Source organism: Suillus plorans (assembly GCF_016647745.1).
Source record: "Suillus plorans strain S12 chromosome Unknown HD556scaffold_46, whole genome shotgun sequence".
NCBI lineage: Eukaryota > Fungi > Basidiomycota > Agaricomycetes > Boletales > Suillaceae > Suillus > Suillus plorans.
In genome coordinates this window covers 27,749-50,398 of record NW_024537430.1, presented here as the reverse complement: position 1 = coordinate 50,398, position 22,650 = coordinate 27,749, and the positions used below count along the sequence as shown (strand labels likewise).

The following is a 22,650-nucleotide window of genomic DNA, read 5'->3' as shown; positions in this document are numbered from 1 at the left end:
CCACGCCGACGCCGAACTGGATTCATATTTGCGGGTCAACCTTCACACGGCCAAAGCGACAACCACGGGTCACTGCACGGCGAGGATGTTTCTCCAGAGGTGTAATGTGCCTTGCGAAAAAAAAAAACATACCCGGGAAACCCTTTACGATGTAGGTCGGTCAGGGTTAACCTGACCGAGTTCATCCCGTCACAGGACGCCTTTGTCTGAGCAGGCATAAACTGTCGAAAGCCTTGGCCAGGCCACCAGACATCTTCCCACCAGAATCTCCGTCACTGCAACGGATGATGGCGAGTAGAATTAGGTAATGCTCGAGGACTCCTGCCGTTCAGATATTTGATCACAAGAATCCCGAGAGCGCCGCCAGGGGTTTCCGACAACTCGACTTCGAACACGGACATGATCAACAGAGGTAACCGAGCACTTTAATGAGTCACATTAACGCTTCAAATTTCAGCCAGTGGCAGGCTGCCTTCAGGCTGATATGCCTTCGCAAGCGAACACGTAACGCGTTGGATCAGCTTTTCCTTGAAAAGACAACAGGTGGATTAATGGGCTAGCCTTCCGACCACCATTCTTAGTCACAACCATGTACTCCATGCGTCTACAAAAGTACATTCGACTACGTTCAAGGGGGTGGCTAATTTTAATCAAAACTAGTACAAGGCAAGTACCGCATCAATGTTATTGTGCGTAAGGCCATGTGATTATCTTACCGCCACCAGAACGTGTTCTAGTACCGGCGGCAAACCATTATGGATAGTCGCATTTCTCAAGCCGATAGCCAAATACTTTATACATCAAAAGTTGAATCGATTATAATGTTGCATGCGTACTAAAAGTCTGCCAGTTCGAAGAGAGAAACATATTGATACAGTGGTATTTGCGGTAAGGTATAAAATTTTGGCTACATTTGTCCTGAGTGAATGGAAGCATGCTACATTGGGGATATAAAAGAGTGGTAACCTAAAGACCAATCCATTAACAGTCAGCGTGTAAGAAGTGTGTAGAATTCGAATGAAGTCAGAAACCGAAAAGAGCGACGAAATAATCAACATGACCCAACTCTCAATCCTCAAGAAGAAAATCCCAATTAAAATTCCTCTGCGGTAATTTCTTAGAACTCGAACCAAAAATGCGTTTCAACGTTTCTTTGGGCTGGCTTTCTGGAGCGTTTGTGTGAACATCCCACATCCTGAACGTCACCAGGCCGCAGGTATCGACCCATACTTCGTCACCATCCCAATTGTCATCCATTGACATTGCTTCATTCACGCGGACATTTGCAATCATGCGGTTGACAAAACCAGCTGAGAAAGATGGCGTGCCCGAGCAACGAATGTGACCTCGAAAATCCGAGGGCAACCAAACGGTCACGTTGGAAGCGGTAGTTCGGATATCAAGGAAAAATTTGCAACGAGGTATGGCACGGCACTGTGATTGTGAAAAGATGTTGAGACATGGTGCAGCAAGTGAAGAGGTGACACTTACAACTTTGAGCTTGATCGGTGACGTCTCGGTACTGATAAACATGGCCAAACGATGATCTACTGGCTGATTGCGCGCACGATAGTGTGGTAGCGCCAGAGAGATATCGATGGGCTTTGATGTCTTGAGCATAAAATCATAGTCGCTTAGAGCGTTGTAGTGAATCTTATGGGTACCAGATGGCTGTACCCTCTGTGTAATGAATCAGCTACTTGCACGTGAATAAAGCGAGGATTGCGATGTACCAATAAACGAGTCTTTTCGAGTGATAATGAACTCTAAGGGAGACCTCAGCTGGATTTTACACTATTTAGAAGGATGAAACTGACCTCCGAGTCGGATCCCATTGAACAATTCGAATAAATTGACATGGCGCACGAGCCAGATCAGTAAGGAACGAAAAAACCAAATGCGAGGGGGGGACAAGGATACGAAGTAAGTGTCGACTCCCAAGGCTCTGCATATTTAAGGGTTTGGGAAGGCGGTCACCTATACGTCACCGAGACGGAGTCGTGAACCCAGGAATCGTTTCCCTTATGCCTTATTTGGGTAGTCTTGTATTCGTAAACAAAAAGCGCGCTTGAAATCTTGATTCTTAGCTTGGCCACCCGAAGGCGAGAACAATTCTGCCTACTTCGGTTCGACAATGTAGTCCGCGTGCCTCGCCCTTCGGGGAACACGTGGCCCATCACTCGCTAGATCTACCGTTCATGTTTCATGTTGGACATATCGGACACAGCGCTAAACATGCACTAGTGCACTACCAATAGCATCTACCTGCAGCGCCCAAAGCTCAGTCCAGAACCCACCCGCAGTTCCAAAATCTTTCGCATGCCACGATCCATCCGAGTCCAAACCCTATCATTGACATCACACTCCGTTCTCAGCATTAACTCGATCTTTCCCTCGGCATGAATGAAAATTTCATCGTCATTTTCAAGCGCACAGGACCCAAGCCTGATAAATCCCCGGCGCATTCCCTCATTGAAGGCACGACCACAACGAATCTGCCTCCGACGACGTAGGCCCTCGTAGTCGTTGATAGAGACGATGCCCCGGAAAGTGGGGGGTAATGTGATTTTCACACCGGCTGAGCATGCGAAAATATGGAGGCGAAAGAAGTGATTATCTGCGCCGTGTGTACGAAACTAAAGAAGCCAAAATTACTAAATACACTCGTTTCATCATTGGTCGGTCACACAAGTGACCACCTGGTGGGAGGCACTTACAACTTCGGCCTTGATGGATCCAAATCGACTAGAAAGATATGCTACCGATTTGGCCAACGGAGCAGTATCAGATGGGAATGGTGAGAGCAAGATCAGCCTCGCTCGGATATCTTGATTGGTTGCTGACGTTTGGAACACAAATGGATCACCAAACACGGCGTCTTGCTTGCGGGGGAGAAACTGCTCGGTGACAAACACAGTGTTCTCTTCCTGAATCACAAGTCAGGTCATGCAATTGCGACACCTGGCATGTTCCATTCTAACTTACCTCTCTTGTGGTTGATGCCGACACAGCGCTTAAATTACTAAGAAGCTGTATAATATTCCGTTAGTTCCAGATTTCCTACCTGATGCTGAAATCGCTTACCGACAGCTGTGGGGTCAGCTTGCTCATGTTCCGAATAGTATCGTGGTACCGTACGGGTCCATCAGATTTATATACAGTACTTTGCCACTCAGGCTCATCTCACCGTTAGACAAAGCACTTAGATTGTGCAGTACTATTGACCGATCGCCACTGGGACAAAGGCTACAGTGGCACTGGCGCTTAGCGGGGCTCTGCAACAATACAAACGGGTGTTCTTGACACGTGTTGGAAAACTGCTCCATGAGGGTGGTCCACGGAGGTACCTTGTTTTGAACTACACACACCACCCACGAAACTGAGTGAACCACTTGAACGGGGCTAGGTTGTGTACCCAAATCCGAGGGTCAAAAAAAGGAAATCGACCCACACAGCTTCTGGACTAGCCGGCGGGAACGCAAGGGTGTCTTCACATCATGCTCTCGCTGCCGAACAGCATGACAAAACACAACGTACAATACATATCTGTAGTAGATTTTTAGATAGGGATAGTTGGCTTACGAAAGTGGTTGATCCTCTTCTTCAGAATCTGCGACTACGTCATCATCTTGAGAATGTTGCCACACGACTGTCGGACTAGATTCTTTTCTAGTCTTGCTATTCCGCGCTTCGGCAATTAGCCGTACAAACTCTCCTTGATTATTCAACTACGACTTGCGATAAGCATTCTCAGCAATGGAAGGAACGGAAGACCTACTACGTGAGTTGTCGTATTATCCACAAGATGTCTTCGCTTTCTGCTATCTTCCCAATTCTTTAATTCGATGCGTAATTCTTTCGTGTTCTTCCTGTTAGATACGGACTTATCCAAATTGGCATTGAAAATCATGACCCAGCTAGGATCCGTTGAGAACTGCAGAGTTAATTTGGAACCAAGAATCAACACACCGCTGATGTCGAGCAATCCACGTTTTCCTGTCACCGAGGATGGGTAAACTGTGAGCGTGCAACAAATCTTTGACTTGTTTGTCCTTCAATAGATCGTACGACGCCTTGGGTATGCGCTCCGTTGCACTGTTCGCATCAATCCTGCCTCCACGTTCCTGTCAGTTCGTTATGATCAGAAATAAACTGACGCTTACCCGTTGTCTCTGTTCTTTCCCTTTTTTAAAAATAACTTTGTCCATTCATCTTTGGCGCCTGATATCGCAGCACCGGGTGTATTAAATGATTTTTTCTGGCATCCCGAGTCTAAATGAGTATTGATATCCCCCATGACAATAGACACGTTGCAGACGGGACAGTTTACCATCTGACCCCCTGTGTACGAATTAAGCATTGCTGTGCTATAATATAATAGGATGCCCAAACCTTGCACCATCTCTTCCTCTTGGGGATCCGATGAAGGCTCCATGTCTTGCCTTCTCGAGCGCTTGGACTTACTTGGCACCGGGGATGAGGGAAACTGGCTTGAATTAGAAGGACCCGGAACCATGACGACATCCGAATCGGAAGACACTGAACTGGTACTTCGCTGGCGCTTCTTACCGTTGATCAACGGGGTTTGGGACCGACGGGGTGTTCGCTCTTTTTGCCTCCTTCTGGTGCGGTCTTGTTCTTCACGAGAGAGCCTAAGGATAGTTGACCTGTACTTGTTCAAACTGCATCTGTGCAAGAGAGGGTGCAAGACTCACCGTGCAGTTTTCCATGCGCTCACTGCTGCCTCAAGAACTGGATTTGTCCTAAATTGACTTTCACTCGTCGACTTCCTACAGCTTGGGCACTCCGATTCTTTGACAATGTGTTCTCGAATACACTACCAGTAACATTCAGATGGCAGTATGAGAAAGGGGTGAAACACCCACGAGTGAGCAGAAGCAGTGCCCACAGGCAAGCGTTATGGGTGCATCGTACAATTCGCCGCAAATTGTGCATCGCAGACTCGCATCCAGTTGTCGTAAGTCTGTCATAGGGAAATCACTCGGATCCGGGATATTTGTGGAAAGGAGAGCTTGAACGTTATTCGTGGGCATGAAGATCGGTTGGACGAGAGAGTTTGAACTTTGTCGCAGAAAAAATATCTCAAGAATAGAAGGATGCTAAAATTTAAAGAACTCGTCCAAATGTTCCAAAGAGAAAGAGGTTTGACAACTACAAGCGCGTTGTGGTCGCGTAATCCCACATGTGACCTGTGTGACTTTTCGCGTTTTGACGTCACGTACTTACTGCACCGACAATAACTACGAAATACGAATGTCTGATACACTACTCTACATGCAAATTGGGTGGGTATATAGAAGTACAATTTAAATCCGCGAATGATTCCAGTGAGTCAGAAAATGCCTTCAAAATCGTACATCTCTTTTCCATCGTCGGGTGAAGCAACATTCCGAAGGAGTGGGTCAAGAGACGTTAACTCATCCTTGATTCCGTTTCGAGCGACTTCGTCTAACTCCTTCAATAATGCTGACGTGATTTTCTGTGGTGTTTTGTTTTCAACATCCGTATTTCCATGTCATCCTGAATTTATTACCTTGAATTTCGCGTCCACTTTTAGGAGCATATCTCCCATCCCGGGCGTCCAGCTAGGCGGTGGGCTTCCAAGGGCACCACCGTAACCACCGTGTACGTTTGCAATACCCCACAGACTAGAGTCACCGTCATCCGTTTGCTTCACATTGGAGTCGGCGCCAGAGAATAGATACGAAACACCAGGATGTGGCGCGAGAAGCCCGAGAGGTCCCATCATGTGTTGCCCAGAGTTTGGAAATGGTGAGGGGCCCAGTATTCGCGATATTTTATTGTATACTTCCGAAATGACATCCAGGAGGGAGAGAAGGGTCTGGTGATAGTCTAAAGGAAATGGCTGTGAACGTTTCAGTTCATGATTGAAACACTATCAAATCCGCAGGGAACGCACTATATGAGGTGAAACAAGGTATGATGTTTCCGATCCGTCCGCATATGGTACAGTATATTCAGCGAAGCCGCCACCAGCTTGCCGTTTTGCTACTTTAGACCGGAACAACCGCTGGACCCACAGTAAGTGGTGAACGACCCATGGTTATCAGATAAAAGCTTACGATCTTTGGCTGACGGTCGGGCTCCTCCCTTGCCTGGTCATATTCGTTCATGGTATTCATTAGCCCGCGAAGAAAGTCTTGAACTTGAGGTATATCTAACAAATTTGAGAGCGACATTGCAAGGATAGCAAATCGATATGTCCTGTTTGATGATACCTCAGCAAAGTCGCTATAAGTAATGGATCCGGGGCTCGCCGCACCGTTTGCGCATAACTAAGTTATTGAATGCTTTGTCGAGTTCGGTCCTGGACATCATGATTGTATGGAACCAATGACTTCTCCTGTGGGTATCCATGAGCTCTAGGAAGAAATACAAGGGCAGACCGAACACACCCTTCATGAACATTTCGCATGTAAGTTAATGTGATAATCCGTTTCTGCACCAAATCTCGGAGATATTCAACAGAGGTTCCCTGCGCGATGACCGGTGTGCCGGTGCCGACCAACGTAGCACTAGATGAAAGCGTATCAGAGTGAACAGACTGGCCATCCCATTCCCTGCCGGATGTAGAAATCGCAGTCGGTGTTGAAACTGTATAAGCGACGCTGGTAGCCGATGATATGCTGCCCACCGTTGCTGCATTGCCAGCGCCGTTCGTAGTCTTAAACGACGACAACAAGTTCTGCGCCGAGCTCTTCCTGCGCATGGTTGGACGAGATATTTCTGTCATTGGCGGACTGCTTGGCGGAAGCGCAGCCTGGAAAACAGCCGTCATCTCGTGAGTGTTGCAGCCGAAACGTTGATAACCCAATTTGGGTTATCGATTGCAACTTATACTTGGCAAGTTGCTTACTTTGCCCTACTACCACCATCTCTGCAATCGTTTGTGTCCTAGCTCTCGAACACCATGGATATTACTGCTATAGCAAAGAATTTCACCGAGTTCTACTACTCACAATTTGCACTAGGCCGGCTGAACCTGGCCCCTTTGTATGTAAGCACTTCGTGTATTTGCAACTTTTTGGTATTCAAACACTTTTTAACAACTTCTAGCGGCCGCACTCCATGATGACATGGGAGGGCAAACAGTTCCAGGGTGGAGCTAACATCGTACAACATCTGAACGTAAGTCTCATTGTATTGTAACACATATCGCTCACCGTTTTTTTCGTATGGTTCAGGAACTGCCTTTTGAAAAGGTTGCCCACAAGATCAGCACATTTGACGCGCAACCGTCATCCCTCGATATGAGTACTCTCTTGATTAGCGTGACAGGGCTACTAAGGGTTCGTCTTTTTGTTGATCAATCGCGTGATCTGGCCACTGAACACGATATAGGTGGACGGAGACCAAGAGTTGCAATTCTCCCAGGTATTTGTGCTGGCAAAGGAGGGCGAATCATTCTACGTGTATGTTCATCAACCTGGTGCTGAGGCCTCGCTTAGAAATCATTTGCAGGCTGAATGACATGTTCCGGCTCAACCTCGGCTGAAGTGCTGAAGCACAGCATATTATAAATCTGGTAGATGAGACGAAGATCCCCGGAAGTGTAATGGAGGACGGAAGCTTCTAACGTTTGTACCTCGTAGCTTATTCCATCGAAAGTAGATCAGACTGTTAGTTTTGGAAAGATCGTCATATCGAACAACTCCGGGGAGGATCAGCAGGACAAGCACGCTAAACCGATCAATTTTACATAACGTTCAACTGGTGCTCACTGGCAATAAATGCCAAAAACCGTAACAATAGGAAGTATAAAGTCTAGCACCTGGTAGAACATATCGTGTAGAGGGTATTACATAATAGTAGTAGTCAGTCCATAAGCACAACAGCTGAGGTCATGCAAAGAACCTGCAAGAAACCTCCTCCATATTTCACGTGTCTAAACACCGGCAACGATCCTACACGGCAATTGATCAGTACAGTATCAAGTCTAATGTAAGAAGATTCCACATACTCTTCAGCCTTGTTCAATGCCGTAACCATACTAACAACCTCTTTCCTGCGATTGACGACGAAGTCACTCTCCTTCATCAAGTCATCGAGCACTTCAGGTTTATACAACTCTTGGAGAAGCTCGCGTTGCAAGTTCTCTTTCGAGTGGTTGACAAGCGTTAGCACAATAGCCTTTGGAACCATGTCGATCATTTCACGTTTGACAATGTTGAAATATGAATGGATCAGTAGCTCTGAATAGGGAGGTCAAATTAATTGTGCGACTGAAGAAACGCGTAAAGAGGACACACTGATAACTTCAGTCTCCATTGTTTCCCTCTCGCTGAGAGCGGACAGGGGTCTAATCACTGCTGGAGGCTAAGAAATGCGAAATTAAGATGCGATATATTCAGGTATATGAGAAAGACGTACCGCCTCCATGATGGGACCAGCCTTTTTAGGTTGCCCCTTCTTGGCAGACGAGAAGAATGAGCCAAAGAAACTCGGCTCCTCCTTCTTGATATCAACATCCAAGTCACGGTTGTTGTTGATTTGACCCGGGGGAAGCTTTCCTGACTTGGCGTCTGGAACTGGTGTCGGAGGCTTGTTGGCGTTCAGTCTATCTTGCACTATTGACATAGCCTGTGGAGGATGCATGAGCTCATGAAAGATCATCAAAGTCATGTGTACTTGCCCTGTGTCCGTTAAGGAAGTCGGGGTGAGTCGTGTTGACATAACATGCTTGCATCCTAGTCACCAAGTGCATAAGAATGTAGAAAAAAGATGAAATCTGCCGTTATGGACGCACGAAACCATGTCGGTTACAAGCTTCGTAGTGGGATTCATCGCAGTCTTGAAAAAATTAATTACAACGGAATTGAAGCGCTCCCGGAGCGCAGGGAAACGTCTGAAGGCTTGCTGTATGGTGCCGTTAGCGCTTTATTACGTTCATCAGTCGCGTGAATACGTACGATTTTCTGTAGCAGTTGTCCGAGAATGCGAATAAGTTCGTCATATACAAGCTGACAGCATTTAACACTCGGCTCTTCCAGTCGTTTGATCTGTTGCTTGACAATGATTTCAAAGGCTTGCGTGCCAACAAAGAGTGATGGTGTTTGACCCTGCATTGTGGAAAAGTTTAGTTCAACAGTTTCCGGTTACGCGGGTAACAAACCCACCGAAGAATTGTACAAGATAGTTCGGATATCCCCATCTTTGACCTGATCAAAGGGGTCGATACTCTTCACACCAGTATTGAACAACTCGTGGAAGACGAAGCTGATTCGTGCACCACCACTTAATTCATTCAGCGAGAGGTCGTTGGTGTTACCGTCGATGACCGTTCGGAATTCATTTGTGAACTCCGTAATGACCGAAAGGACTATGTTGCCGGAGGATGCATCACCCAAGGGACCGCCCAGGGTTGCCAGCTCGGCACTATATTTCTGAAGCTGCTGGCTTATACGGGCTTTGATGTCGGGCAAAGTGGCACGGATGTGTTGCATGAGAATCTAAGATGGGAGGAAGATGTTAGTGATAAATCTGCAGTGCGTGGAGAGCAATCGAGGTACACACCATGTTGAGCTTACGGGCAAGGAAAGGAGTCCCACAATACTGGGCTTTCCCTTTATATGAAGGGTGCAACTCAAAGAAGCTGCGCTCCGCGTCTAATGCAGCGCCAATTGTCTTGGATGTGTCGATGTCGCGTTGCCCTCGGTTTACCACTGGCACGTATCCCAAACGTAACGGAATGACGCGCCCTGCAAGGATGTCCACAACGTCCGTTCCTTGGTCCCTTTTGGCGCGTTAGTTTCAACAAATACACTGCTATAAAAGTATGGACCTACATAAGGTCGACCTTGGTCAAAACACCGATCGTTCTCGTTCCTTCTGGGTCAACCTCCCGAGCTAGCTTCAAACCATCGGAGTTCGCCAAGTCTGTATTGGCAGCGGTGACAGCCAAGACGATACATGCTGGCCGCGAGATATACTTGACCAGCATGTCCTTGATTTGCTTTTCAATGTCTTTTGGTTGGTCCCCGACAGGGACTTTGGTTAGACCGGGCAAGTCGACGAGAGTAAGAGTAAGGACGTTGGGAGAGAATATGCGTAGGTTGATGGGTTGTGGTGAGATGCCTGCATTACGACCAGTCTTAGCTTCTGTATCTCGAACGATTTCGGCACGAATTTTGTTGAAGTCATAGAACTTTTCGCCAGGAAGGTGCAGGAATTCACCCCACTCTGATTCGTTCGCCTGCTTATCACTGCCATTTAGTTGTGCTGTAACACAAGTCAGCTAGGTAAATAGAGCCAAGAAAGGAAGCCTACGATTTGGTGTCCCATTCGCTTGAGGCGCAGTTGCGGGACGATTAATGAGTTGAAGGACTAGTGGTCGCCGTGTCACGATACCAGTACCACGAGGAAGAAAATCCCTTCCAACGATGTTCTAATGCATTAATGTAAGGAGTGCACTTCATACACATCGAATGTCGCGGTACGAACCTCAAGCACACTACTCTTACCACTACTTTGACTTCCAAGCACGCAAATCTGTGGTAGGTCTATTTGGGATGCTGAGGAACCGACGGCGGAGAATACATCTTGCAGTTTGTTGATGACAGATACAATTTCTGAACCGAGACCTGTCGACATAATGGGCAGACTAGATGATGGACAAGGGCAAAGAATTACAGAAATGAACGAGGCTAGACCGTGACTTGAGCTGCGAAACACGCAGTAGCCTTGAGCTTGAAAACACAGCCACAACTCCAAACCAGAACAAATTTCCTTCTTCTCGTGAATCTCGTCTTCCTGACCACTTACAAGTTTGTTTTGTGGTCATTGAATTCTGCTGCCAGTGTTCCAGGTAAACATTGTTCTTGAAAGCTAATGGTCACAGGTCTCCTACTCGATTATTGTTTCTCGCCTTCTTTTCTTACCATGATGATACCTGCGCAGCACTCTGTTCCATACGGCCGCCTGCAAGCCAGTAGCAACTAGATGGCTGGCTAGCTGAGGCTGCTGAGCCGAATTTTGTCTAGCATGTCACGACCTTGCTTGATACGCGTGTCCCATTGTCAGATGTTTCACGACGACAGAATCATCATGATAACTTAGGGACATACATATCTGGCACAAGCAAGAGGCGTGCAAAAGGAGAATCCCGAACACAGAGCTCGCCTTTACATAAGCTAATGAACCTTAATATACAGCCACTCTAAGTTATGAGTGACACGTTTTGAGTTCCTCGCCAGCGGCCTCAAATCATCGTGAAATCGTTTGGCGAGTACCATAAAGGGGGTGTTTTTACTACTGTAGAATAGATATAGATAGTTATTTTAATGAAACATGAGCATGTAAACATGATACCTGCTAAATGTCAGATCTTGGATGTGATTTTTGAGAACACGTGACTAATTAATATCAATATGACACGTCCGCGTCAATATCGATTCGACGCGTCTCGTCAGCACATCCTGCGTGCATTGAGTAACACGCCAGAAGAGGTTGCTTTGAAAGAACCGGTACGTTTTGTTAAATTGCATTTTTAGTTTACACTTATGACTATCTACAAGGTTGGCAACACACTTCCATGCGGCTTTTGTGGGCGTTCCGGACGACCAGAGTGTGCTATCACTATCACTGTGCCTGCGAAAGCCGCAACGACTTGGGACACCAAGTGCGCGTACCAGCACCAATTCCGATACACGTCCGCCGATGTCGGTTTGAAGAATCAACCGTGCCGCAACCTACCATTGAAGTGTGAACTCTGTCACCCTGTTCTCCCTCCAGCACCCGGCAAGACAACAAGAAAGACACCTATTGTCCCAGTCAGTGCTGTTTGGCGCTACAATATGCATGAGCACATTTTACAGGAGCACGAGGAATATGTGGTACCGGGACAGAGAGATGCTGGTTTAGCGCTGCCTGCGAATGTTTGGAAGGAGATGAGACTCACGGACTTGGAGCAGACCGCTTCACGCATCCCGAAGACGTGTTGGCAGCCTTCCTATACTCCCCCGGTCGAGATTGGGAAGGAGAACATACCTCTGTTGATTTCCTGCGGTTCAAAACGCTCTGCCGCACCCCAGGCAGGTCCATCTTGTCCTTCAAAGAAGGCTCGAACAACTATTCCAGCGGCTCTTTCTGCACTCGGTGCTTGAGTTATTACTTGATGGCGGACTTATGCCAGTCGTCTACGTACTTCATTCATTGTATTGCTGCAACTTGTACATTTTGCTCTGCGATTGTTCAGTCGATTCGTTTTTTCAAACGACTACCTAATATGGATAAATTGCGTGATCGGTTACACTGTCACGGTAGGCGTAGGGGGTACCCAAGTTCTGACAGGTCAGTGTGCTGAACTCTAGTTTTGCACGCCTCTTGGGCACAAGGATTCGCAGAATCAGGGCCGCCCTGAACAATTGGCAAACATTCGTGCCCCCAAACATTAATTGCCCCTTTCAAGCTTCTTCGTTGCAGCCTCATGGTCATGTTAAGTTCATACTTGGAAATTCGAATAAATACTTCGACAACCTTGTGGCGACCTTCGTCTTGACTTCCACTATCATGATACAGTGTGATCAATGCGACCGTTTATTTCATTCCACTCAGGCATTGTTTGCCCACTGTCGCGACAGAGCTGACCACCCCTTCTGCGAGGATTGCGACAGACTATTCTATACTTTTACTGGACTGGATCAGGTGCGGGGAGGCGCTTGTACGATTTTTCACCCAACTCACGCTCCTTTTATGTCAGCACATGCAAAATGCTGTGGTACATCGCAGCGACAGTGAATCAGACGAGTATGAAGAACCGCCCCGCGGCAATAGGTGGTTTGTTGACTTGGCAAGCCTTTATCACATCTGTGGCTCCCACGTAACCAGGCTAATTAGACGTGACAGCTGGGCCTGATGGCGGGTCTAATTCGACTGGTATTTTGCTGTAGGCACCCAAATGAATGATTATTCAATAAAGGTCGACCTTTGGAGCAGTATAAGGTGCTGGGTATGTTATCAGGGCAGGTACCTATGGGGCCTCGGCTATATCTGCATTGCCCTGTGGCTATTATTAGTAATTACCACCGGCGGCCGTCCTAATTAGGCCATGTCGTCGCCAAACCTTTGTGCTCGCTGACTATCTCACCAATGTATGTACGGATTTCAGTCGGATCTTTTTGGATAGGTAGTATTACATGTATCCAAGAATCTCTTAGGTCATAATACAGTGAAAGTACAGTATCTGTCTGTTTAAAACCCTCAAACATCTGAGGTCACCTGTAGAATACCTTTGAGAATGCAAGCATGCTCCTGCATCCTGGATGATTGTGGAATAATGTGGGGATGAAATAAGCTGGGAATCATCTTCATTCTCTGAGTCTGAGCTACCAAAATCAGAGCATAGTGCTTCATTGGGGTCCACAGAGGCATAGTGTTTATCCTGGTGAGAGCGAGACACAAATTTATAGCAGGAAGGTGCATGGTGGTAGCATTTTGTTGCCTCTGGAGGCATGTGTACACTAGCGAAGAGCTCAGTAGTTGTTAGGAAACAATACTTTTATAAAAGTACCTAGTGAAGAGATAAGCATACATCAGTGAGTGCAGGTCGAGATATGAGATACAGGCATACACACCTCAGTAGTTGTTAGGAAACAATACTGAGGTGTTGGCCTGGATATGATGATGTAAAGTACAAACAGTAACACTTGGCTAATAGGACCGGAGGATTGACATGTGGTAGAATTCATATGGTGCAAGAAGTGAGAAGTCCAGGAAGTCTAGAAGTAAGACTCTGTTCGGGCACCAAATCATAGTTTTCAAATTCATCATTCGCATCATGTGATGCTACCGTGGGATGTACTGGGAAATCCTGGATACACAAGATATGCGCCTAGATAACGGCAAGACAATGACATTGACTCAATGCCAGACATAGAGATGGGCGCAACTGACCTTACACCTGCTGAACTCAACAATGAGGAGTTTCAGCAATGTCGGGAATGTTTCCAGCACCTTACAATGATACTGATAGGTGCTATTGGCCAGGTCTTAACAATCTATAACTCAATATTCTTATCAAGGACACTACCAACACCTTACCACACATCTGCACTCAGTGGCAAAGCATGGGTACTTGAGCTTATGACAGGTCATCCTGAATGTATCCGGCACAATTTGGGTGTTAGCTTGAATGTTTTCAAGTCATTGTCACGTGTTCTATACACAAATGGTCATGTGCGGTCCCGCAATGGTGTTTCTGTTGAAGAACAACTGGCAATTTTTCTCTACAGCTGTACAACTGGACTATCGACATGCCTTACGGGTGAAAGGTTCCAGTGCTCCCCAGAGACGATTTCAAGGTATTTTTTTCATTATTTATATTATGTTGAACTAATTGCACTTAGTAGATATTTCAAGAAAATGTTGTTGTTCTTTGCATCACTGCCTTTCTACTCATCACAAGTTCAACTCCCTACTCAACACTCTCCGATCCCATCCGTAATCCAGAACAACCCGCGCTATAGATTCTTCGACAACTGCATTGGTGCTGTTGATGGCATGCATATCTGTGCCTTTGCACCGCTCGAGGACCATCCATTCATGCACAATCACAAAGGCTTCATATCACAGAACTGCCTTTTCATTTGTGACTTCGATTTCTTGTTCATATTCTCACTTTGTGGATGGGACGGCTTCACTGCAGATGTGACTTTATGGCATGATGCATGCACACACGGCTTATACATACCCCCTGGAAAGTACTTGCTTGCTGATGCTGGGTTTGGGACATTGGACACACTCCTTGTACCGTATAGAAATGTATGCTATCATCTGAAAGAGTGGTGTCAATCAAATATTGGGTGAGTTCAGTTGTCTTTACATTCAAAGTTTATGTTCTAAATACATGTTCAAGCCCTCAAAACGCAAAGGAACTGTTCAATCTTTGACACACATCATTGCGCAATATCATAGAACACATATTTGGTGTCATGAAACGTCAGTGGCGCATCCTGCAGCTGCCACCGGAATATAGTATGGCTACTCAAGCCCGCTTACTGGCAGCACTATGCGCCTTACACAATTTTATTTACAGACACAACCCTGACCTATTTGACCAGCTCTATGATGGACAAGTTCTGGAACACAACGGTATTGATGATATAGCGCTAGGAGAACATGGTAGTGGATCTGCAGATGCTGCAGAGAGGGGTCGAGCAGACCGACGCTGTGATGCCATTGCATCCTCAATGTGGGAAGATTATACTGCAGAGTGTGCGTGATGCAGAATCATATTGGCAGCTTAAAGTACATAGTACAAGAATGGAGTGCATAATGGGACCATTCTACTTCTCCGCTCAATGATCACCCACTGGGCCCAGCAGTACTAGCATTGATTGCAGATAGGGTCTTTCACAGCCACAGTTCCCTGACCTCAACATCACTGTTCACATACAATGTGATGTCTCTCGGGTTCCTCCCCAAGAAACTCCCAATGTCCATCCGTTCCTGCGGTGATAAGCCAATTGTGGTGCTATCATCTCGGAGCAGTTTAAGTGCTTGAGTGTACTCTGGGTTTGATGATGATTGGGAATCATCAAATTTCACTGTAAACGTTTCAAAGATGTTATTGAACCTCACAAGCTCATCGCTACTCTCCTGCTGCACCTTTGCAGCAACTGAAACAGGTCGAGAACACTTACCCCCACTGACAGGAGGCACTGAGCCAAATGCACTTTGACTGTCATGCCTGTGCTTCGAATTGCGACTGACGCTAGTGATGACTGAACTTGTGTTTGAGCTGGAGAGAAAGGTGGATGGAACACTGCTAGGCAAAGATAGGTTTGGCAGGTTAGATCCAGTTGCCTCGGTGGTTGCATCACGCCGCATGCTAGTGCTGGTGTTGGTTTCATTTACAGAAGGAGTGGGCGGGGAAAGATTAAGGGCCTCAAGTGCACTGGATGCGCTGCTAGTCATGGTGGAGGACATGCTGTCAAAGCCTGTGGGGGAATAGTAGATATTTGAGTTGTTTCCCTGTCTCTTGCCATGCAGATGTATGTTGTTGATGAGATCAAAGAAAGGGAAGCCCTTGTTCTTGAATGACTTTGCTGCTGCACAACCCTTTTGACAAAGGCTTCAGTTAGAAATGACAGTAAAGACCATGATTGCGGTGCAGACCTTTACAAAAGCTGCCCATGCACTCTCAGTCTCCAGAGTAATTCCAGCACCATGCTCATCACTCCAAGTAAACCCAGAAGCCCTCTTAATTTATAGAACAGCATTGTAGGCTGTTTTGAGCTGATAGAACCAGGTCAGTCAGTACACTAGATAGAGGGGCGGGAGCAGCCTAGCAACCACTTACATTCGCCCATTTTGAATGGCAAACCGAGTGTGTCTTCTCAGCACTCCTCTGCATTGGGAATTTCTCCTTGAGATGATTGGACACTTCATTGAAAGTCTTTGTTTTGAAGTTGCCATCATCAGTGATCGACTTCTGTTCATGTAGGAATTGAAGGAACAATTCTTCTTCTTGCTTGGTCCAGTAAGCTGTAGGTTTGCGAGATCGTATATTAGAAACATTGGTAGGACATTGTGAGTCACTTTCATTGCTGATATGACCCCTGGAACGAAGAGATCGTGCTGAGCCTTGGCTAGATGATGTTAGCGCACGTCATGTGCACGTGAGCGATACGAACATCGTCTGCGGAGTTTAGAGGTTGGAATACCAACCACGGACGACATATATATATCTTACCTTCCATCATTCCCCTCTTCCCTCAGTCCGTTACATCAGACTGAGGGTAAGTCGCTTATTATCATCACACCATACCTAGATTACTCACATATCATTCATAGAGACTGATATTGTCTAGGTACTTGCTAATACAGTCTGTTACATCAGACTGAGGAGACTGATATTGTCTAGGTTCTTATAGGTTATGAGCCCTGGCTCGTTATAATTAATGGCCGGAAACTTACAAGACCAATCAGCGTCCGAACGACCTGATACGGTCACCTGCGTCCCGAACGCAAGTCTCCTATTCGAAATCATTTTGTCGAATATAGAACCATTACCTCTTCGGGCGAGAAGCTCGAGCGCCGCTACGTCGAGCGCTGTCTTCTTAGATAGATGATCTATAGATAAACACCTATAAAACCAAATATCTCCACGGTCAGCGATTCAGACAAATACCAATGACTGATAACGTGGTCGTTCGTGGGTGGCTTGCCTTGCTCCTAAGATACAGTCAGTAGAATATGGCTCGCACAAAAAGTCAGTAGTCAGTGATCAGCAGTCAACAGTCAATCCAACAATATGGATATGAAACACAGCGATGAGAGAAAAACACAGAACTCAGTCAGTCAGCGATCAACAACAACAACAACAATCACAACAACACAGACAACAACAAAACAAATCAGGAAACACAGTCACTCTAACAATATAGAGATGACACAAAACAAACAGACACTCTTCCTAACACTTCACACAGCAACAAGGATTCGTACACAAACTTAGTGCAGCAAGTTGTGCGGAGTTACAATGAGAGTCCCCCTCAATACAAAAACAGGTGAAACTACCGTCAGGCCTAGTCAAGCCTTTGTAGCACTCTTAGCCTAATATTGAACCTGCTGCCAAGGAACTCACAATGAGTATTAAACAGACTCAGGAACGGGCGACCTTGGATTTCAATACCAAGTCCCCTTTTCAATAGCTAAAGTCTAACTCACAATGACTACCCTCGATCGGTATAACACACAGATGTAAGAGGTCAGGTATCACTGTCAACACCTAAAGTCTCCCCACTAGACTATCAGAGTCTTCCATGGACAAAAAGAGACAACACCAAACTTCTGGGTAAGAATGAGACTGAAACTTTGGTACTTGAGAGAAAGTTGATAGGTTGAGACCACAACAACAACAAAAAAAACAAGACCGCTACAAAAAAAACACGAACATGAACACGATCACGGAGACTGTTAGCAACAACGATCTCAAAGCAAACAGACAGCGATCAGAGAGATGGTCAGTATAGACAGTCACCAACGCACCACACACTTGAGACAGAGAGAGAGAAACAGAAACAGAGAAACAGAGAAACAAAGAAACAGAGAGAGAAACAGAGAACACGAGCTTCAGTTACGAATCTCAGACACGATCTCAGAGAGAGAGAGAAAAGAAAAACAATCACAGAGAGATTCACAGACAGAGACACAGACAATGACACAAAAGAAACAGAGAAATTTAGACAGACAATCAGGAGAAAACAGAAAAAGAAAAACTAGTCTTGCTAGTCGTCAGACACAGCAAGCTCAAGGTATGTGCTAGATGTTCAACACAATGAGCTCAAAAGTATTGTGCTGGTTGTTGAGCACAGTGAGCTCCAACCTTGAACTGCACTTGCTGGTTGCTGATTCACACTTCACTCACAATTTTATTCTGAGAGCTAAAAACAGTGGGGAACTGCTTGTTTTATTGGGCAAAAAGCTGGTCCTTATATAGACAAATTTGGTGGCTATACTACTAGTTTCTCGTACTTAAAGTTGTAACTTTAGTTCGATAGCACCAAGTCACACGGTATCTTTGAGTCAAAAGTAAATATTCATAACTCTAGTTGGTATAATGATGAGTCAGCAAGAGCTGCGTATGGCTCATGGGTCAGGTGACCCTTGATGACTCAGCTAGACAAGAGTGAGAAACGATTACATATTGTGTACATATGTTTATAAAATCTGTGGCTGATGAATTGACTGGTAACATAATGACATAGGACGCGTGTTTAGTGATTTGTAAGCTTTCCCACAGGGTAACCTTACGCAAACATATTTTTCACAGTCACCTGATATGTGTGAGAATCTGTCTGTCAGAGTCTCCCTCATGGCTGACTAAGCAAAACTCATCGCAGGAATAAATGTACAAAAATATTCAATCCGCTCGCGTACAAACTCATAAAAGTGAAAAAAAGCGAAAAATATTCCCTTAGCCTCAGTCTGACTTCAGGTCACAGGGAAAATGATTTCATAGTGATTCTAGGGCATAGGGGCTCATAGGAGAGTATCGGTCATCCATGCACCGAACCAGTTTGGTGCAGGTCAGCGCGTATATATACCCGACAGGACACGATCCTTTCCCCTAACTACTCTTAATCTCAAATGCCCATCATGCCGCCTCGCGCTCCTCACACATGCTCCAAAAGTTCTCTCCTACAGGCAGCTTAAGTACAGCTACCCCCATCACTGTGTCTACTGCTGGCAAGGCCATACCTGCGCTGATGACAGCGACTACCGTGACCTCAGTGTCGCGTCCCTCCATCACGGCGATCACTCTCAGCCAGACTGACCTGAAAGAGATAGAGATCTTAGACCGCAGCAAGAACAACTGGGGCATCTGGTCCGATAAGATGCAGAACTACCTCTTCTTGAAGCACGGCGGCAGATACATTCTTGGGTTGATCCCACGTCCTGACCCGGCTGTTGACCCTTCCAGTGCCGGTCATTGGGACCTCAACAACCTTTGCATCATCGCGGCACTTCGTACCCGCTCCAGCCCCGAGGAACAAGAGTTCCTGCGATCTTATGCCGACGCGCATCTCGCCTGGGATGCTCTCCAGTCCTGACACGAGAAGATTGGCCCCATTGCTCAAATCTTACTGATCCAGCAAGCGCTCGCCATTCGATACCGTCGGTCAGAACGCCTCTCTACCACCAGCACTGAAATCAGTGACATGGTCAGGCGCATATATGCTATTGGAATCCCCAAGGAGGACGACTTCACAACCATAATCATGCTCAACGCGATGAACGACGAGCTCACCCACATTCGCAACCACATCGCTGACGCCCTCTCTACCAGTACCTCCACCTCCATCTACGGACCTACCAACATACGTTCTCGTTTGGACATGGAACAGCAACTCCTTGACGTCGACAAGAAGGGGTCTGGAGATATAGCCATGGTTGCCGGAAAAGGGAACTGCAGTCGCGAAGCCCGTCCTGGTAAGACCTGCTCTGAGTGCGGCGTTGCCGGTCACTCAACTTGCTGCTCCACCTGTAAGAACTGGGGGCATGTAGCTAAAGATTGCTTCGGCAAAGGGGGCGCTATGGAAGGCAAACACGATGAGGTACTGTCTTGCAAGCGGACGACACGCGACGCTAAGAGCCCCTCTAAACCTACCACAACCGGTAAACCCGGCGGGTTACGCTATGACACTGCTGGACATGCATATCTGCTCGATAGTGAGACCCATCAGGCAATCTATGTCGCCACCTCACCATCCGCCCCCACGCCTGAGTCGCCTTCTTCCTCCCAGGAATTCGCAGGGCTCGCATACGACCCCCTTCCATCTGCCCACATCCGGGAACTCCCTGGTTCAGACGACGAGGAATATGATGCCTTATTCGCGGACGTCGAGGACTTGAAGACGAGTATTGACTGGCACGCTCACACAAAAGAGGTCGACTTTGCCGGGCTGACTTACAAAGCACCCAATCAACGCAAGTGTTCTATCATTGACCCATTGTTGACCCCCTTCTTCCTTGATAGTGGGGTGTCTGTCCACATTAGCAACACTGAGTCCGATTTTTACTCTCTGCGTCCTGTCCCCCCGCTGTCATGCATGGTATGTGATTCATACCATGTCAGATATATATAGAGAGTGATAAGGAAGATATGAGAGACTGTCTAGCCCTCTGTCACTGAGTTACCTTTCTATTTTTCCTTTATTTCATTGTCTTGTATTTTATTTCTCACTTTTCAGATTTATTTTACCTTGTATTTTTATGAGCATGTGACCTTCTGTTTATTTCTCATTATTTATTTTTATTTGGCTACTTTCAGCCACAGATTTGTTTGTCAAAGTTTTGTATCTCTATTTATTTCTGACTGTTTATTTTTATTTGGCTTCTTTCAGCCACCAGATTTTATTTGTCAGCACATCATGTGACTGGGGAATATTCTGGTTTGTAACATTATTTAAGCTGACTCAACATGTTTAGTCATGATTGGTCATGCTTTGTAACAACATTCACATGACTCATCATGTTTTGTCATGATTTGTCATGCTTTGTAAATTCTTTGTAAGATTACACTGTATTTGTAATGTACTTAGTAATAAGCTGATTCATCATCTGGTTTGTAAGCCACATTCTTACCAATCCATCTGATAAATCATGCTTAGTAAGGGGGTTCCCAAAAGGTATAAAAGGACCCCATTTTCACCCATAAAATATAACTTCCCATTTTTCATTCTTCTCTCAAACCGTGTGAGTACGTAAGAATAAAAGTGCAGGCAACGTGCCTTGAAGTAAGACTAAGACACATCATTATTCTATTCTAAAGTTATATACTACCTTACAGGGGTTGACTATATAACTTTCGTTATCGTTATTCTACTCTAGGTTATATACTACCTTACAGGGGTTGACTATATAACCATCGAACAGCTCTCATTCTAAGCTTTACGTGTATACATAAGACTCTCTCTTTCAACGGAAAGTGAGACACATATCTAAGGACGACAAAGTTGAAACAGACTTTCATAGGTTGAAACACGACCTACTAGGCTGAAACAAACCTAACGAATTTATCCAGAACACAGAACATTCCACAACACTTCGTATCAGACTACACAAGAAGAGGACAACAAACTAAATCCTCCCAAGAACTCACCACGTTACCTCCCACGAAGTAGAAAAGTCGGAGACCGTGGACTTAAGGACTGGCAAGAAGTCTTCCCTGTGTATAATTGTGTTGTCATTATACACAACTTTTATATAAGACCCTTAAGTAACAAGACACCGCGCTGTTCACGGCATCGGTGGTTCCTCGATTTCGGCTGTTGGCATTGGTTCCATCCGCCTCATCATTGCGAAAGGGATCCACCTGACTCTCGAGCACGTCCTCTTCATTCCCACTGCTACTGTTCGTCTTATCTCGGTGTCTGCAATTTGCACTGCCCATCGCTGTGTTGCGTCTTTCGACACAAACTCTTGCTGGGTCCAGGCACATAACAGCACTCAGATGCTCACCGGCACTCTTACGTCTCGACGACTATATGCACTGTCAGGAGGGCAGCTCTCTGCCGACCATGCCCTCCTTGCAACATGTCAGCCTGACCTCCAGTCTTGGCACCATCGCTTGGGTCATGCCCACTACCGCACTGTGTATGATCTTGCACGTTCAGGCAACGTCACCGGTATGCCCATTGATCTCTCTGCTCAACCCCCCGTTTGTGACGACTGCATTCTTGGTAAACAGACAAAGTCTAGCATTCCAAAGGTTCGGGTGGGGGTTCGCGCGAGAAGACGGTTGGGGATAGTTCATGTGGACTTGATGGAGCATCCTGACGTTGTGTCCGCTGCAGGGAATAAGTACATAATGGACATTATAGACGATTTCTCCTCCTATTCTTGGGCCATACCCCTCGCATCTAAGAGTGACGCATTCTCCGCACTTGTGGCCTGGGAGCGCGCACGCAAACTTGAAACGGGTCTGAAGGTCAGCGTTTATCGCTCCGACAACGGCGAGCTTAAGTCTGACGCCATGCGTGAGTGGCTCCTCACACGTGGCACACAGCATCAATTCACGGCGCCTTATACGTCCGCTCAAAATGGGAGGGTTGAGCGCCTTCACCGCACACTCATGGGGCGTGCCCGCGCTATGTGCTCCGACTG

The 22,650-nt window shown here is 46.3% G+C and overlaps 8 protein-coding genes across 8 annotated transcripts; 2 read left to right on the top strand and 6 right to left on the bottom strand.

The window, feature by feature from the left end:
* Nucleotides 1-611: 611 nt before the first annotated feature.
* On the bottom strand, nucleotides 612-2,036 carry HD556DRAFT_666591 (uncharacterized protein). The gene is made up of 3 exons (XM_041311251.1): nucleotides 1,818-2,036; nucleotides 1,734-1,766; nucleotides 612-1,680 (listed from the first exon to the last, which is right to left on the bottom strand). Exons 1-3 carry the CDS (start codon nucleotides 1,857-1,859, stop codon nucleotides 1,069-1,071), a joined length of 687 nt encoding a protein of 228 aa, XP_041157806.1. The 5' UTR covers nucleotides 1,860-2,036; the 3' UTR covers nucleotides 612-1,068.
* A 25-nt stretch (nucleotides 2,037-2,061) lies between these two features.
* Nucleotides 2,062-3,344, bottom strand: HD556DRAFT_667287 (uncharacterized protein). Its single transcript, XM_041311252.1, has 4 exons — nucleotides 3,085-3,344; nucleotides 2,986-3,030; nucleotides 2,718-2,927; nucleotides 2,062-2,636 (listed from the first exon to the last, which is right to left on the bottom strand). The coding sequence occupies exons 1-4, from the start codon at nucleotides 3,109-3,111 to the stop codon at nucleotides 2,262-2,264; spliced, it is 657 nt and encodes a 218-aa protein (XP_041157805.1). The 5' UTR covers nucleotides 3,112-3,344; the 3' UTR covers nucleotides 2,062-2,261.
* On the bottom strand, nucleotides 3,345-5,054 carry HD556DRAFT_1487120 (uncharacterized protein; the record flags this gene model as incomplete). Its single annotated transcript, XM_041308739.1, has 7 exons — nucleotides 3,345-3,728; nucleotides 3,779-3,917; nucleotides 3,970-4,110; nucleotides 4,164-4,341; nucleotides 4,393-4,652; nucleotides 4,716-4,837; nucleotides 4,887-5,054. 7 exons carry the CDS (start codon nucleotides 5,052-5,054, stop codon nucleotides 3,579-3,581), a joined length of 1,158 nt encoding a protein of 385 aa, XP_041157804.1. The 3' UTR covers nucleotides 3,345-3,578.
* Nucleotides 5,055-5,196: 142 nt separating this feature from the next.
* HD556DRAFT_1387722 (uncharacterized protein) lies at nucleotides 5,197-6,885 on the bottom strand. The gene is made up of 6 exons (XM_041303461.1): nucleotides 6,438-6,885; nucleotides 6,305-6,385; nucleotides 6,105-6,246; nucleotides 5,942-6,052; nucleotides 5,555-5,887; nucleotides 5,197-5,500 (listed from the first exon to the last, which is right to left on the bottom strand). Exons 1-6 carry the CDS (start codon nucleotides 6,818-6,820, stop codon nucleotides 5,354-5,356), a joined length of 1,197 nt encoding a protein of 398 aa, XP_041157803.1. The 5' UTR covers nucleotides 6,821-6,885; the 3' UTR covers nucleotides 5,197-5,353.
* Nucleotides 6,886-6,952: 67 nt separating this feature from the next.
* HD556DRAFT_1241371 (nuclear transport factor 2) lies at nucleotides 6,953-7,537 on the top strand (the record flags this gene model as incomplete). Its single annotated transcript, XM_041298195.1, has 5 exons — nucleotides 6,953-7,039; nucleotides 7,099-7,170; nucleotides 7,227-7,331; nucleotides 7,384-7,454; nucleotides 7,504-7,537. The coding sequence occupies 5 exons, from the start codon at nucleotides 6,953-6,955 to the stop codon at nucleotides 7,535-7,537; spliced, it is 369 nt and encodes a 122-aa protein (XP_041157802.1).
* A 165-nt stretch (nucleotides 7,538-7,702) lies between these two features.
* HD556DRAFT_667399 (Dynamin central region-domain-containing protein) lies at nucleotides 7,703-10,901 on the bottom strand. Its single transcript, XM_041311253.1, has 12 exons — nucleotides 10,483-10,901; nucleotides 10,309-10,426; nucleotides 9,828-10,260; nucleotides 9,556-9,775; nucleotides 9,159-9,491; nucleotides 8,952-9,101; nucleotides 8,789-8,898; nucleotides 8,675-8,729; nucleotides 8,413-8,622; nucleotides 8,292-8,358; nucleotides 8,003-8,234; nucleotides 7,703-7,946 (listed from the first exon to the last, which is right to left on the bottom strand). Exons 1-12 carry the CDS (start codon nucleotides 10,630-10,632, stop codon nucleotides 7,928-7,930), a joined length of 2,097 nt encoding a protein of 698 aa, XP_041157801.1. The 5' UTR covers nucleotides 10,633-10,901; the 3' UTR covers nucleotides 7,703-7,927.
* A 654-nt stretch (nucleotides 10,902-11,555) lies between these two features.
* Nucleotides 11,556-11,972, top strand: HD556DRAFT_1216226 (uncharacterized protein; the record flags this gene model as incomplete). Its single annotated transcript, XM_041296690.1, has 1 exon — nucleotides 11,556-11,972. A coding segment is annotated over one exon (417 nt), but the record flags the coding sequence as incomplete, so codon positions are not given.
* Nucleotides 11,973-15,390: 3,418 nt separating this feature from the next.
* On the bottom strand, nucleotides 15,391-16,719 carry HD556DRAFT_1445652 (uncharacterized protein; the record flags this gene model as incomplete). Its single annotated transcript, XM_041306972.1, has 4 exons — nucleotides 15,391-16,098; nucleotides 16,156-16,239; nucleotides 16,340-16,623; nucleotides 16,674-16,719. The coding sequence occupies 4 exons, from the start codon at nucleotides 16,717-16,719 to the stop codon at nucleotides 15,391-15,393; spliced, it is 1,122 nt and encodes a 373-aa protein (XP_041157799.1).
* Between the last annotated feature and the right edge of the window lie 5,931 nt (nucleotides 16,720-22,650).